General features: G+C 49.8%; 1 protein-coding gene across 1 annotated transcript in view; it reads left to right on the top strand.

The window, feature by feature from the left end:
• Positions 1-16,616, top strand: part of FCGBP (Fc gamma binding protein) — a 49,855-nt gene that overhangs the window by 14,338 nt on the left and 18,901 nt on the right. Inside the window, exons 5-10 of the mRNA XM_066242108.1 lie at positions 51-655; positions 4,706-5,273; positions 9,673-10,265; positions 12,927-13,515; positions 13,643-13,842; positions 15,372-15,510. Of these exons, the coding sequence (XP_066098205.1) occupies positions 51-655; positions 4,706-5,273; positions 9,673-10,265; positions 12,927-13,515; positions 13,643-13,842; positions 15,372-15,510 (2,694 nt within the window). The remainder of the gene's footprint in view (positions 1-50; positions 656-4,705; positions 5,274-9,672; positions 10,266-12,926; positions 13,516-13,642; positions 13,843-15,371; positions 15,511-16,616) is intronic.

The raw sequence follows: 16,616 nt of genomic DNA, 5'->3' as shown, positions 1-16,616 counted from the left end.
TCGACTGAGCTCCGCTGTGCTAACGTGACCCGCGTCCCGTCTCCCCGCAGCCCTGTCCTGCCCGGCCAACAGCCGCTACGAGCCCTGCGCCCCCGCCTGTCCCGCTTCCTGCAACCCTGCGGCTGCACCTGCCAACTGCTCGGGGCTCCCCTGCGTGGAGGGCTGCGCGTGCCTCCCGGGCTTCGTGGCCAGCGGCGGAGCCTGCGTGGCGGCCTCGTCCTGCGGCTGCATCTACGAGGGCCGCCCTCTGGCGCCCGGCCAGCAGGTGTGGGCGGATGACGCGTGCCGGCGGCGCTGCACCTGCAACGGCGCCACCCAGCAGGTTAGTTGCAGTGACACGCAGGGCTGTCCCGCCGGCGAGAACTGTCGCATCCAGAATGGCCTCCTCGGTTGCTACCCAGACCACTTTGGGAGCTGCCAGGCGTCCGGGGACCCTCACTATGTGAGCTTCGATGGCCTGCGCTTCGACTTCATGGGCACCTGCACGTACCTGCTGGCTGGCTCCTGTGGCCAGAACGCGGCACTGCCCGCCTTCCGAGTGCTGGTGGAAAACGAACATCGGGGCAGCCAGACTGTGAGCTACACGCGTGCTGTGCTTGTCGAGGCCCGTGGCGTGAAGGTGGCGGTGCAACGGAAGCATCCTGGGAAAGTGTTGGTGAGCACAGAGCACCTAGGGAGGGGTGGAGGTGGAGCAGCGGGACATCTCTTTAAAAGAGTGGGTGGGTCTGTTAGAGTCTAACAGTTAGAAGACCTGTAGCCAGTGATTAATGTGGGGTCCCTATCCAGGGCAGTGCAGCCTCTCCCTGGTTATGTGACTGTGGCTTTCTGGGACTTAGTTTTGTCCTCTGTCAAATGAGATAATAAGAGGGTGCCTCGAGAAGAAGCTGCTCACAAGGTGATTGTGGGAATTTGACCATTTAATATTTATAGGATTCAAAAGACTCTTGATGCCCAGCAAATGTTCAGTAAATGTTGACTTAATATTGTATTGATATGAACCCTCCAAACTTATAGATTTGTGCTTTTTCTAGGAGACAGTTATTTTAAGAGAGTAAGGTGACCTATAAAAGGTCAGGAACTAGAGATGTGTATGTTGGGAGGCAAGGGGTGAGGGCCCAAACAGTGGCAGGTCTCTGGGCAGAGGGTTTTCACACGGTCAAAAACCAGCAGAAGCCTGACCGGGGGGTGGTGCAGTGGATAGAGCATTGGACTCGGATGCAGAGGACTCAGGTTCGAGACCCCAGGGTTGCCAGCTTGAGCGCGGGCTCATCTGGCTTTAGCAAAAAGAAAGCAAAGCTCACCTGACTCAAGCAAGGGGTTGCTCAATCCACTGAAGGCCCGTGGTCAAGGCACATATGAGAAAGCAATCAATGAACAAGTAAGGTGTCACAGCAAAAAACTGATGATTGATGCTTCTCATCTCTCTCCGTTCCTGTCTGTCTGTCCCTATCTATCCCTCTTTCTGACTCTCTCTCAGTCCCTGTAAAAAAAAAAACCCAAAAAAACAGCAGAAGTAAAAAACCAGTGATTTACTTTATTTATTTATTTATTTATTTATTTATTTATTTATTTTTAGAGAGAGAGAAAAACAAGAAGGGAAAGAATGAGAGAGGAGAGAGATGAGAAGCATCAACTCATAGTTGCATCATTTTAGTTGTTCATTAATTGTTTCTCATACGTGCCTTGACCTGGGGGCCTCCAGCTGAGCCAGTGACCCCTTGCTTAAGCCACAACCTTGGGTTGAAGCCAGCAACCGGGGATCATGTTGATGATCCCACGCTCAATCCAGTGACCTCATGTTCAAGCTAGTGAGCCTGAGCTCAAGCCACATGAGCCTGCTCTCAAGCTGGTGACCTCAGGATTTCGAACCTAGTACTTCAGCATCTTAGATCAATGCTCTATCCACTGTGCCACCACTGGTCAGGCAGTGATTTACTTTTTTCTTCTAGATTTTTTTTTTTTTTTGTATTTTTCTGAAGTTGGAAACAAGGAGGTAGTCAGACAGACTCCCGTATGTGCCCGACCAGGATCCACCTGGCACGCCCACCAGGGGGCGATGCTCTGCCCATCTGGGCATCACTCTGTTGCAACCAGAGCCATTCTAGCGCTGAGGCAGAGGCCACAGAGCTATCCTCAGTGCCCGGGCCAACTTTGCTCCAATGGAGCCCTGGCTGCGGGAGGGGAAGAGAGAGACAGAGAGGAAGGAGAGGGGGAAGGGTGGCAAAGCAGATGGGCATTTCTCCTGTGTGCCCTGGCCAGGAATCAAACTCAGGACTCCTGCACGCCAGGCTGACACTCTACCACTGAGCCGTCCAGCCAGGGCGCAGTGATTTAATTTTTTAAAAAATGATAAAAATTGAGAGGTGGGATTGTTTTAAGGTTCACAACAGTAGTTAATAATCATATTGAGCAGTCTGGGGTGGTAGACCATACTTTCAGGAGGATAATGAATTGGAAATGGAAAACCAAGAGACCTTTCCCTGTGCTAGGCATTGCGCTACACCCTTTAGAGGCCTTAACTCTGTTTGTTTTTTTTTAAGTGAGAGGAGGGGGATAGAGAGAGACTCCTGCATGCTCCCTGACTGGGATTCACCCGGCAATCCCTGTCTGGGGGCGATGCTCGAATCAACTGAGCTATTCTCAGCACCTGAGGCTGATGTTAGATCAACTGAGCTATTCCCAGAGCCCAGGGCTAATGCTCAAACCAATCAACCCACTGGCTGCGAGAGAGGAAGAGAGATAGAAGCAGGAGAGGGAGGCAGGCTCAAGCCACATGAGCCTGCTCTCAAGCTGGCGACCTCAGGATTTCGAACCTAGTTCTTCAGCATCTCAGATCAATGCTCTATCCACTGTGCCACCACTGGTCAGGGGAAGAGAAACAGATGGTCACTTTCATGTGCACTGACTGAAGAATGAACCCGGACTTCCGCACATTGGGCCAACACTCCATCCATTGAGCCAACCGGCCAGGGCTGTGGCCTTAACTCTTAATCCTTAGAACAACCTTGGAGTGCAGGAAGATCTTCCCATAAAGCCTACTGTTTGACATAAAGAAGCTCCTTGAGAAAGAGAGAACATAATTGTTAATATTTATGTTCTCATCTCTCTGAGATGACATTTAAGCTGCAGCTTGAATAATAATAGCCAACATATATTATTTTTATATGTTAAATGCTTGACATATAGTAACTTATTTAGTTTCTACACCAACCTTGTGAAATAGTTAACCTTGTTCAGTGAGGAACTGAGGCACAGATAGGTTAAATCACTTATTCAAGGTCACATAGCTAGTGAGTAGTAGAGCCAGGATTTGAAGCCAGGCTGTCTGTCTCCAGAGTCCTTACTCTCAACCACTACCTTCTATTACCTCTCCTGAACAAAGAGATGGAACAGGCAGGAAGATAAGTGGATGGAAGAGTGTTCCTGCTGGAAGGAGCAGCAAGTGCAAAGGCAGGAACAAACATAAGTGGTAGAGGAACAGCATAGAGGCTAGTGGAGCTGGAATGGAGGGATGGAAGGAAGAGCAAGGTAGGAAATCGTGTAGCGGATAGCTATGATAGAGGTTTTCGATTTAAGCTGAAACCTTAAATATGAAAGAGACCATCAGGTGAAGAGCAATTATCCTTAGGCAGAGGGAACAATAGGTGCGAAGACTGAGGCTAGATTGGGCTTGAAGAATGCAGAACAACAAGGGCCCAATGAAGCTGCCCCTTAAGAGAGTGAGATTGGGAAGATGGAATAGAGAGGTTGGTATGAGATGAGATCATAAAAGTGGGGACAAGCAGGGCCTGGTGGGAAGAGGGGTTCAATTTTAAGCTGAGAGGTGAAGGATGAGGGGGAGGAAGCCAGGCAAAGAATAGGGATGTGAAATAGGGTAGACATATCACAAGCAGAGGTTATAGCAAGTGCAAAGGCCCTGAGGCTGGGCTGAACTGGGTGAGTTTGGGAGAATATCAATGCCAACATGACTGGAGTTTCAAGGGTCAGGAATGGGGCAGTACTAGAGAATTAAATCGGAGAGTAGTGAGAATCACTTCATCCAGGGCCTCTTAGGCCATTGTTAGGGTTTGGATCAAAGTTGACACCTAAAAGGTGAAGTAGAGATGGCCAAGTGAAGAGTGATGAGTAGTGTTCCAGGAAGAGGGTACAGCAAGTCCAAATGCCCTGAGGTGGGCATGCACTTGATATGTTTAGGGAGACAGCAAGGAGGCTAAGTGAGTGATGTGGTAGGTGATGCAGGCACAAAGGTGGGGAGAGCCAAGGTTAAGCAGGACCTTCTAGAGTAGGGACTTGGATTTAAGCTAAGTGCTGAAAGATGAAGGGAAAGCAGTCAGAAGAAAAGTGCTAGATATTGTTCTTAGACTAAACTGGAAGAATTAAAGAACTAAAGAAAGCCAGTGTGGCTGGAGCAGAATGAGTGAGGGGGGGGTGCGAAGATGTGAGGTCAGGGAGGTAACGGGGAGACAGATGCTATAGGCTTTGAAGACCATGAGTTAGGTATTTGGATTTAAGTTGATACTTGAAGTATGAAGAGAGGTGAATGGTGTGTCAGACAGAGCACACAGCAAGTGCAAAGGCTGTAAGGGGGACCAAGCATAATGTGGAGCTGAGGAACTGAGAATAGCTGGAGCTGAGTTGAATTAGGGTTGGGCCACAGAGCCAAGAATACACCCTAACCCCTTAGCCTTCTTGCATCTCTACCCAGGTGGATGGCATCCTTCAGTACCTGCCTTTCCAGGCAGCAGATGGACAGGTGCAGGTGTTCCGCCAGGGCCAAAATGCCGTCATACGCACAGACTTTGGCCTGACTGTCACTTACGACTGGAATGCCCATGTGACTGCCAAGGTGCCCGGAAGCTATGCTGGGGCCCTGTGTGGACTCTGCGGGAACTTCAATGGGAACCCAGGTGATGATATGGCTCTGCGAGGTGGGGGCCAAGCCGCCAATGCATTGGCCTTTGGGAAGAGCTGGCAGGAGGAGACAAGACCGGGATGTGGAGCAACTGAGCCAGGTGACTGTCCCAAGCTGGACTCCCTGGTAGCCCAGCAGCTGCAGAGCAAGAAGGAGTGTGGAATCCTTGCGGACCCTGAGGGGCCCTTCCGGGAGTGCCACCACATCCTGGACCCACAGGGTGCTGTGCGGGACTGTGTCTACGACCGCTGCCTACTGCCAGGCCAGTCTGGGCCACTGTGTGACGCGCTGGCCGCCTATACTGACGCATGCCAGGCTGCTGGGGCCACTGTAGATCCCTGGAGGAGTGAGAAACTTTGCCGTAAGTACCAGTAGTGAAAACTGGGGCCTCAGCCTTATGTCTATTCATTAACATATAATATCATTAATTCACTTAATTCTTTTAACAGCCTTATGAGGTAGGGGCTGCAGTTTTACCCATTTAACACATGAGAAACCTGAGACTCAGAAAGGATCAGTTACATGCCCAGGATCATGACAGCTAGGAAATTACAGATGCGGTAAATATTTGTAAGATGGCTGGATAGGCCCTGGCCGGTTGGCTCAGCGGTAGAGCGTCGGCCTGGCGTGCGGAGGACCCGGGTTCGATTCCCGGCCAGGGCACACAGGAGAAGCGCCCATTTGCTTCTCCACCCCTCCGCCGTGCTTTCCTCTCTGTCTCTCTCTTCCCCTCCCGCAACCAAGGCTCCATTGGAGCAAAGATGGCCCGGGCACTGGGGATGGCTCTGTGGCCTCTGCCTCAGGCGCTAGAGTGGCTCTGGTCGCAACATGGCGACGCCCAGGATGGGCAGAGCATCGCCCCTGGTGGGCGTGCCGGGTGGATCCCGGTCGGGCGCATGCGGGAGTCTGTCTGACTGTCTCTCCCTGTTTCCAGCTTCAGAAAAATGAAAAAAAAAAAAAAAAAGATGGCTGGATATATTTGGTGGCCCTGAGTCTGATTGCCATATGGCAGTTGTCTTCAAAGATGAGCAGTGGTGCTGCCTTTATTTTGTTTTTTTTAATCCAGGTCTCAGGATATATGATGACTGATATATCTCCAGATCCAGGACTAGCTTTTTTTTTAATTCTTTTTTTTATTTATTTATTCATTTTAGAAAGGAGAGAGGGAGAGAGAGAGAGAGAGAAGAGAGAGAGAGACAGAGAGAGAGAAGGTAGGGAGGAGCAGGAAGCATCAACTCCCATATGTGCCTTGACCAGGCAAGCCCAGGGTTTCGAACCGGCGACCTCAACATTTCCAGGTCGATGCTTTATCCACTGCGCCACCACAGGTCAGGCTGGTGCTGCCTTTAGAAGGAGCCCAGGCTCCTTTCCAGTTCTTCTTGGTCCCCATTTGACCTACTTCACTCATGTGCAACATCTTCCTGACCCCTTGGACAGTCACTTTGAGACCCTTGCATCAGATGTGAGTGCAGGAATGCTCTTCAAACATTTTTGCTCGCCTGTAAAAGAAGTTCGAGAAGCCATGCGTTGGTTCATCTGATTTTTACATTTGTAAGTTTATTGTTGAAATATGATATACATGTTCAAAAATGTGTACATATAATAAGTAGTAGCTTAATCAATTTTCAGCAAGAGAACACATTTGCATAACCTACCCCAAGAATCATGAAAAAGAACGTACTACGCTCCTCACCCCCTCAGAAGTCCCTCATGCCCTCTTCCCAGGACTATACCTCAAGAGGTAACCCCTATTCTGACTTCTACAGAGACAGAGAGAGAGTCAGAGAGAGGGATAGATAGGGACAGACAGAGATGAGAAGCATCAATCATCAGTTTTTCGTTGAGGTACCTTAGTTGTTCATTGATTGCTTTCTCATATGTGCCTTGACCGCGGGCCTTCAGCAGACCGAGTAACCCCTTGCTGAAGCCAGCGACCTTGGATCCAAGCTGGTGAGCTTTTGCGCAAACCAAATGAGCCCGCGCTCAAGCTGGTGACCTTGGGGTCTTGAACCTGGGTCCTCGGCATCCCAGTTTGACGCTCTATCCACTGTGCCACTGCTTGGTCAGGCTATTCTGATTTCTAAAGTTTCTAAACTTAACATAAGTGCAACCATACATTTTTAGTTTTCATCCTAAGTGTAAATAATTGCACAGCTAACAGAATCTTGAGAAATAATAAGTACCTGTAGTTTTAATTTGCTAAGCTTTGGTGATGCTTGTTACCCAGCAAAAATGAACTAATGCAGTGATTTTTAAAAAAAAGAGAGACTTTTGGGCCCTGGCCAGTTGGCTCAGTGGTAGAGTGTCAGCCTGGCATGTGGAAGTCCCGGGTTTGATTCCTGGTCAGGGCACACAGGAGAAGGGCCCATCTGCTTCTCCACTCTCCCCCTCCCCCTCCTTTCTCTCTATCTCTCTCTTCCCCTCCAGCAGCCAAGGCTCAACTGGAGCAAAGTTGGCCTGGGCACTGAGAATGGCTCCATGGCCTCCGCCTCAGGTGCTTGAATGGCTCCAGCCACAATGCAGCAATGCCCCAGATGGGCAGAGCATCGCCCCCTGGTGGGCATGCCAAGTAGATCCTGGTTGGATGCATGTGGGAGTCTAACTGCCTCCTCGCTTCCAACTTCAGAAAAATACAAAAAAAGAAAGAAAAAAGAAAGAGACTTTTGTGTATATAATTACCTTACAATAGGTTAAATTCTGTTGAAACTAAAAACCATTAGAATGTCACCAGTTCCTTGACATCATCTACAACCCAACTTGTGTTCCAGTTTCCCCAATTTTCTAAAAAAAGTATGGGTTTTTTTTTTCAGTTTATTTGAATCTGAATTGAGATCAAACCCACACAGTACATGGGATTTTTTCCTATAATAGTCTCCCACTTTTTTACCCAAAAATATTATGAAAATTTTCAAACATACAGAAATGCTGAAAGAATTTCACAGTGAATACCTATACATTAACCATCTAGATTCTACAATCTGTATTTTATTTCCTTTCTTTGTTGCATATCTAACCTCTATCTACCCCTTCCTTTTTCTTTTAACTGAGAGTAGGGTAGATAATGAGACAGACTCCCACATGCACCTGGACTGAAATCCATCCAGCACCCCTATCTAGGGCTGATGCTCAGGTCAACAAAGCTATTTTCAGCACCTGAGGCTGACACTCGAACCAACCAAGCTATCCTCAGCTCCTGGGGCTGACACTTGAACCAACTGAGCCACTGGCTGCAGGAAGGGAAGAGAGAGAGAAGAGAGAGAGGGTAAGGGAGAAAAGCAGGTAGTTGCTTTCCTTTTTTTAATTTTTTTAAAAAGATTTTATTTATTCATTTTAGAGAGGAGAGAGGGACAGGGAGAATGAGGTAGGAGCAGGAAGCATCAACACCCATATGTGCCTTGACTAGGCAAGCCCAGGGATTTGAACTGGCAACCTCAGTGTTCCAGGTCAATTCTTTTTTTTTTTTTTTTTTCTTTTTTCTTTTTGTATTTTTCTGAAGCTGGAAACGGGGAGAGACAGTCAGACTCCCGCATGCGCCCGACCGGGATCCACCCGGCACGCCCACCAGGGGGCGATGCTCTGCCCCGCCGGGGCGTCACTCTGTTGTGACCAGAGCCACTCTAGCACCTGGGGCAGAAGCCAAGGAGCCATCCCCAGCGCCCGGGCCATCCTTGCTCCAATGGAGCCTCGGCTGCGGGAGGGGAAGAGAGAGACAGAGAGGAAAGAGAGGGGGAGGGGTGGAGAAGCAGATGGGCGCTTCTCCTGTGTGCCCTGGCCAGGAATCAAACCCGGGACTCCCGCACGCCAGGCCGACGCTCTACCACTGAGCCAACAGGCCAGGGCCCCAGGTCGATTCTTTATCCACTATGTCACCACAGGTTACTTCTCATGTGTGCCCTGACCAGGGATCGAACCTGGGACGTCCGTATACTGGGCCAATGCTCTATCCACTGAGCCAGTTGGCCAGGGATACCCCTTCCTTTTATTCATGCCATTTATTAATCGAAAAAAGAAAAAACAAGTCATTTGTCCTGCAGAATTTCGTACTTTCTGAATTTGGCTACTTGCTTCTTTCTAGTGTTATTTATTTATTTATTTTTTTACAAAGACAGAGAGATAGATAAGGACAGACAGACAGGAATGAAGAGAGATGAGAAGCATCAATCATTAGTTTTTTGTTGCAACACCTTAGTTGTTCATTGATTGCTTTCTCATATGTGCCTTGACCGGGGGGCTACAGCAGACTGAGTAACTCCTTTCAAGCCAGCAACCTTGGGTCCAAGCTGATGAGCTTTGTTCAAACCAGATGAGCCCGCGCTCAAGCTGGCAACCTCAGGGTCTTGAACCTGGGTCATTCACATCCCAGTCTGATGCTCTATCCACTGCACCACCGCCTGGTCAGGCTCTAGTATTATTTAATACATCCACAACTTGTTACCAACTTGAATAAGGTAATCAAAGACATTACAGATAACCTAAACCACAGTTAACTAAGAAAAGAATCCTAATTGTCTGGGTCAGATTAACTGTGATGTAATCTGTTCCCCAGGCCCCACTCAACAGAAAGCCTTTGCAGCTGGACCACATAAGTGTGTGTGAGCATGCATGTGAGTGTGTGTGAACATATATGTAAGCATATGTGAGTGTGTGTAGATGTTTGTGAACATGTGTATAAATATGTGTGCGTGACCATGCATGCATGTCAGGTCAACTGTGTCAGTGGGATGAAGGATTCTCAATCCTAATGGCCACTCTCCCTGCAGCGCTGAGCTGCCCACCCCACAGCCACTACGAGGCGTGTTCCCGTGGCTGCCCACTGTCCTGTGGAGACCTCCCAGTGTCTGGGGGCTGTGGCTCCGACTGCTACGAGGGCTGTGTGTGCGACGAGGGCTTTGTGCTCAGTGGTGAGTCCTGCGTGCCCCTGCCTTCCTGCGGCTGCTTGTACCAGGGCGCCTACTATCCTCCGGGACAGACCTTCCATCCTGGACCGGGGTGCGATTCCCTTTGCCACTGCCAGGAGGGCGGCCTTGTGTCCTGTAAGCCCTCCAGCTGCGGCCCACATGAGGCCTGCCAGCCGTCTGGTGGCACCCTGGGCTGTGTGGCTGTGGGCTCTGCCACCTGCCAGGCATCAGGAGACCCTCATTACACCACCTTCGACGGCCGTCGCTTCGACTTCATGGGCACCTGTGTGTACGTGCTGGCTCAGACCTGTGGGGCCCGGCCCGGCCTGGACCAGTTTGCTGTCCTGCAGGAGAATGTGGAATGGAACCATAGGAAAGTCAGTGTGACCAGGGTGGTCACTGTCCAGGTGGCTAACTTCACTCTGCGGCTGGAACAGAATCAATGGAAGGTCACGGTGAGAGCAGGGGCAGAACTTAAAGGGAGGGCTGGGACAGAGGGCAGTCTGGGGGTGGGCCCCGGCAATGCTCAGCCCAGGGGCAGGAGACACCCGATCCACAGTGGATGTGAGAGGCACGGGGTTCCTGAGGAGAGAGGGTGCTGATCAGAGCCAAGGCTGGGGAGCCCAGGAGAGTAGGAGCCTGCAGCTGTTCCCGTGTGGCTTAGTCTCCCCTCTCCCTGCCCCCTGACTATCCCCTCTGAACTATGCCCCTTCCCTCCATCTTCCCCTCCATCCTGGTCCCTGCCCCAGCTTCCTCCCTGGTCTCCCAGCCTGTGGCAGAACAGGAGACAATCAGAGGCTGGCAAAGTTCAGGGACGGGGAAGGCTCAAGGACAGAGGACAATCTGCGATGGCTCTATCGTCCCTTAACAACCACAACCACACAGCTGTGGTTTTGCACAGCTGCCCCAGACCTTGGCTGCTAAACAGGTCACACCGACAGTGCCATTTTATCCTCACAGTAGTAGCCGGAATGCCATGATTTGCTTTATATTTTTAGAGGGGGCGGTCCCATCACTGGCCCAAAGTCACTCAGCAAAGGCAGGAGTTGAACCCAAGATGGTGCCCCAGGTGGCAGCATGCTGGACCCTGGGTGCCCCGGGTGCTTTTCTGACTGAGGAGGATTTGGTTTCACAAAGGAACTGGCATCTCACATACACTGGAGGTTTTCCCCAGAGACCCCACTAACATTCAGGCACGTGACCATTGTACTAGTAGCAATATTGATGATGAGGATGCTGAGGAATAGCTGGCTTCTTCATATGCTCATGCATCTGATGTTTAAATATAGTCCCTGATGTAGGCAAACTCCAACAGTAACACCTGGCATATAGTTGGCTCTAAATATAAATGAGTTGTTGGTGTCATTATTTACATCTCACTGAATTTCCTAGCCTTGCTGTGAGGTGGAGACTATTAATATCTACACTTTACAGGTAAGAAAACTGAGGCACAGGGATTAAGTCAGGAAGTATAATGGTTGGCACTGTTTTAGGAGACTCAGCCAGGAGTATGCCTTTCTCCTGCCTTCTCCTCTGATTCCTCATACTTCTAAAACAATCTAATGTTCGTCGTATCTACATTAAGGAAGGCCGAGCAAGCATGTTAATCAGGGTGGATTTATAAGACTTTGCTGGTGCCCAGCAACCTTAAACTAAAACCATTGGTTCTTGGCTCAAGAACTTGAAGTTCATTTCCCAGGAAATTTAGCCTAACTTTCTATCCATGGATGCTTAAGGCAAAAACCCTTGGCATCCATTTATTCTTCAAAATAAAAACTTCCAGTCACAGCTAATAATAATATTAAATGCTCCCAAAACACCCTTTCTGTGCCAGATACATTTCTCAGCACTTTGAAAATATTAATTTATTGAATCCTGACAGCACCATGGACTAGGTATCTCATTTCCACTCAGTACATGAAGAAACAGAAATAGAGCAGTAACTCACCTACCCAAGGTTATCGAAAGAGTAAGGGGCAGAGCTGTGTTTGGACCCAGGCAAATGTCTTTGGAATCAGTCGCTACATTATTATCACTGCAGTAAGTGGTGATTAAACTATAACTGGTAAGGTGGTTATTCCATTGAGACCTGAATTAGTTTCCTGTGGCTGCTATAATAAGTTAAGACCAACCTGGTAGCTTAAAACAACAGAAATGTGCTTTCTCATAGTTGTGAATGCCAGAAGTCCAAAATCAAAGTGTTGGCAAAGGCTGCACCCCTTTAAAGTTTCTAGGGGAGAATCTTTCCTTGCCCCTTCCAGCTTCTGGTGGTTCAAGGTGCTTTTGACTTGTGGCTACATCACTTCAATCCTTGTCTTCATCTTCACATGGCCTTTTCTGGATATCTGTGTGTATCTTCTTCTGGCTCTTATAAGAACATTTGTCGGCCCTGGCCGGTTGGCTCAGCGGTAGAGCGTCGGCCTAGCGTGCGGAGGACCCGGGTTCGATTCCCGGCCAGGGCACATAGGAGAAGCGCCCATTTGCTTCTCCACCCCTCCGCCGCGCCTTCCTCTCTGTCTCTCTCTTCCCCTCCCGCAGCCAAGGCTCCATTGGAGCAAAGATGGCCCGGGCGCTGGGGATGGCTCTGTGGCCTCTGCCCCAGGCGCTAGAGTGGCTCTGGTCGCAACATGGCGACGCCCAGGATGGGCAGAGCATCGCCCCCTGGTGGGCAGAGCGTCGCCCCCTGGTGGGCGTGCCGGGTGGATCCCGGTCGGGCGCATGCGGGAGTCTGTCTGACTGTCTCTCCCTGTTTCCAGCTGCAGAAAAATGCAAAAAAAAAACAAAAACAAAAACAAAAAAACAAAAAAAACCAAACAAACAAAAAAAAAGAACATTTGTCATTGGACAAAGGGCTTACCCTAATTCAGGGTGATTGCATCTTGAGATCATTGTCCTAATTACACTTGCAAAGACCCTTATTCTGAATAAGGTCATAGTCTGAGGGTGGACATTTTTTTTGAGGACCACTATTCAACCCACTGTAAGACCCTATTATTATACCCATTTTACAAATATGAAAACTAAAGCCATATAGATCTAAATGACAGGCAGGGGCTTGACTAGGGTCTGCCCTCTCAACGTGTGCCCTCTGAAGCACGGCACCCCCTGTCTCCCAGGTAAACGGTGTGCACATGAAGCTACCTGTGCTGCTGGCCGAGGGCCGGGTCCGTGCCTCCCAGCAGGGCGCGGATATTGTGATCGAGACTGACTTTGGCCTGCGTGTGGCCTATGACCTCGTGTACAATGTGCGGGTCACGGTCCCAGGCAACTACTACCAGCAATTATGTGGCTTGTGCGGTAACTACAACGGTGACCCCAAAGATGACTTCCAGAAGCCTGATGGCTCGCAGGCAGGCAGCCCCAATGAGTTTGGCAACTCTTGGGAGGAGGCAGTACCTGGCTCTCCCTGCTTGCCGCCACCCATCTGCAAGCCCGGTGAAGACTGCAACCCTCAGGAGTGTGGACCTGAGCTTCAGGAGAAGTACCAGCAGGAGCAGTTCTGTGGGATCCTCACCAGCCCCACTGGGCCACTGGCCGCCTGCCACAAGCTGCTTGATCCCCAGGGTCCCTTGCATAATTGTGTCTTTGATCTCTGCGTGGGTGGCGGAGACCAGAGCATTCTCTGCAGCAACATTCACGCCTATGTGAGTGCTTGCCAGGCGGCTGGAGGCCACGTTGACCCCTGGAGGACCGAAACTTTCTGTCGTGAGTGAGAGGCAGAGAAGAGGGAAAGGGGAGGGGGATGGGAATCGGTTGAGCAACAGAAGGGACAGCCCATGGGCCCTGCAGACCCTCCTTCCCAGGGTCTCTGACTCACACCCCCTTTTTGCAGCAATGACGTGCCCCTTACATAGCCACTATGAGCTCTGTGCAGACACCTGCTCCTTGAGCTGCTCTGCACTCAGCGCCACCCCACAGTGCCCGGATAACTGTGCTGAGGGCTGCCAGTGTGACCCCGGTTTCCTCAGTGATGGCCAAGCCTGCGTGCCCATCCAGAACTGTGGCTGCTACCACAATGGTGTCTACTATGAGGTAAGAACCTGGTCGTTCCGAGCACACCTAGGGCCTCATCCTGGACCTTCCTCCACTGCCCGTTAGTTCCACAGCCTATCCACTTGACCTCCTGAATGTCCCTTCCACTCACCCCTCTTCCACAACCTACAACCCCACTGTGATCCAGTTTGTCCCCTCCTTCCAGCCCTCACTTTTGCTCCCTTTGGTCATTGTCCCCATCGCAGTGGGAAAGACCTTTGTAAATATGACTGTGGCTCCTGCAACTTTAAACCCTCCGCTGGATCCCCAGGTCAAGTTTTGGCTTTGTATTTGGGTCTACATTTTGTCTCTGTTATACTAGCAGCTAACTCCCTCTGGTTCCCTCTCCCTCTCTCACAGTTACTCCTTGTCCTTTGATTTGAGTGTATTTGTCTAAAGTCTGTCTCCCTCAAAGCTCCTTGAGCACCATGAGGGCGGGACCCTCTCTGCCGCTCACCTCATATAAACGATAAGAGTAATAACAGCAAATAGCAGATGGTGCTTACTATGTACGGATTACTGCTTTAAGTGCTAAATGTATACTATGTTATGATATATGTAAACTTTTTATTATGAAATTTTTCAAACATATAAAAGAGAGCAATGTTATGAATCCCCATGTACCCATCACTCAGCTCTAAAAAAAAATCAACACTTTCCCAGTCTTGTTTCATCTCTACCCATTTCTTCCTCAATCTGGATGATTTAAAGGAAATTACTTTTCAGTTCATCTGTACTTTATATGTATTACTAACTCAGCTATACTTTAAAAGGGAGGTGCTATTATCTGCAATTTACAAATGTAGAAACTGAGGCATAAAGAGGTTAAATAACTTGGACAGAATGATATGACTTGAAAATAGCAGAAACAGGCTTCAAACTCAGGCAATCAACTCCAGAGTCCTTGTTCTTAATTACTCTGTTATACCGTTCATCTGATACAGTAGATATTTAGTGGATATTTTGGAATAAATGAATGAAAGTGAATGGGTGAATGAATTGAACCCCAAAGCCTTAGGTTCACAGGCAAAGGGCCATCTTTTTCTTTTTTCTTTTTTTGTATTTTTCTGAAGTTAGAAGCAGACAGGCAGGCAGACTCTCGCATGCATCCTACCGGGATCCACCCAGCATGCCCACCAGGGGGCGACGCTCAGCCCATCTGGGACATTGCTTCGTTGCAGCTGGAGTTATTCTGGCGCCTGAGGCAGAGGCCATAGAGCCATCCTCAGCACCCAGAGCCAAATTTGCTCCAATAGAGCCTTGGTTGGTGAGGGGATATAGAGAGGAAGGAGAGGCGGAAGGTTAGAGAAGCAGATGGGTGCTTCTCCTGTGTGCCCTGACCAGGAATCAAACTCAGAACTTCTACACGCCAGGCCAACGCTCTACCACTGAGCCAACTGGCCAGGGCCAGCAAGGGGCCATCTTAATGAAAGATGTCTCTTTCCTGCCTTCTGGACCCTCTGTGCCCAGAACACCAGAGATGCTGGAGTCAGCTCCTGCTCTGATGGCTGTGCCCTCTGTCCCCACAGCCAGAGAAGACAGTACTCATTGACAACTGCCGGCAGCAGTGCGTGTGCCACGCTGGGAACAACCTGGTGTGCCAGGACCACAGCTGTGAACCAGGGCAGGTGTGCCAGGCCTTGGCAGGCGTCCTGAGCTGCGTCAAAGGTGCTGAGCTAGGGTCGGGGCCGGTGTGGCTGGGAACAGAGGACAGCAACTCTGGAGCTGAGGGTGTTGTGCCATGGATCTTTATGGTGGGAGGCACAAAGAATTAAGGATTGTGATCTCAGACTTGGGGACCTCTGGGCTGAGATTCCCAGGGCCAGGTGCAGAGGCCCTCCAGGCTGGGAGGCAGGGACCCTCATAGTTGAGTCCAGGCTGTGGGGATCCTCAGAGATGGGTTTGCTGAGCAGATGTTAGAGACCATCAACATAACAAGGGACTAGGAAACATTTTCTCTAAAGGGCCAGATGGTAAATATTTAAACTTGCAGGCCATAGAGTTTCAGTCACAACTACTCAATTCTGTCATTGTGGCATGAAATCAGCCATAGACGATGTAAGTAGGGGGGTGTAGTGCCAATAAAACATTATTTACAAAAACAGGCAGCTGGAAGTGCCATAGTGTGCTGACCACTTGCATGTGGGATTAGTCTTGGGGCTTCAGACATCATCCACAAGAGTTTGAGAGACTGGGGCCTACAGGGACAGGGACAGAGTCCTTTGGCCTCAAGCAGAGACCCCCACAAAGACTTCAGCCTTGGGTACAGCGCCACCCTGGTGTGGAGGATCAGGATTTATAGGGATATAGTCTTGGACATGGGAACCCCCAGATTAAGTGTAAAACACAGAGCCACCCTCAGGACTGCTTTCTTAGGATGAAGGGCATCCTTATTTCTGAGGATAAGTAAATAAATGGGACCTCCAGCTCTGACTGAGCCTCTCCGGGATGATGGGCAGGATAACAGGGACTCCTAGGGATTGGGATATATTGGTCAAAGTCCAATCAGGAGACAGAAACCACAAAGCAGCTTGAATAGGCAAAGTTGAATAGAAAGAATTCTTTACTTGTAATAGGGGATGCACACTAAGGGACATAAAGAATGCTAAGGAACACAAAGCAGATACAGGGTGCAGCTGCTGCCCCTAAGGCAAGAGCACCCAAGGAAGAGAGGAATTGGGAAGAGGGCCCCCACTCCAAGGCTGAGTGGCAGAGCTCATTGGAAGGTGCAGCGGGAGCCCACTGGATGGCAGACAGGTTGTGCAGGCTGGAGT

Source organism: Saccopteryx bilineata, chromosome 9 (genome assembly GCF_036850765.1).
Source record: "Saccopteryx bilineata isolate mSacBil1 chromosome 9, mSacBil1_pri_phased_curated, whole genome shotgun sequence".
Taxonomy (NCBI): Eukaryota; Metazoa; Chordata; class Mammalia; order Chiroptera; family Emballonuridae; genus Saccopteryx; species Saccopteryx bilineata.
The sequence above is the reverse complement of the archived record's forward strand: the minus strand, read 5'-3'. Positions and strand labels throughout refer to the sequence as shown.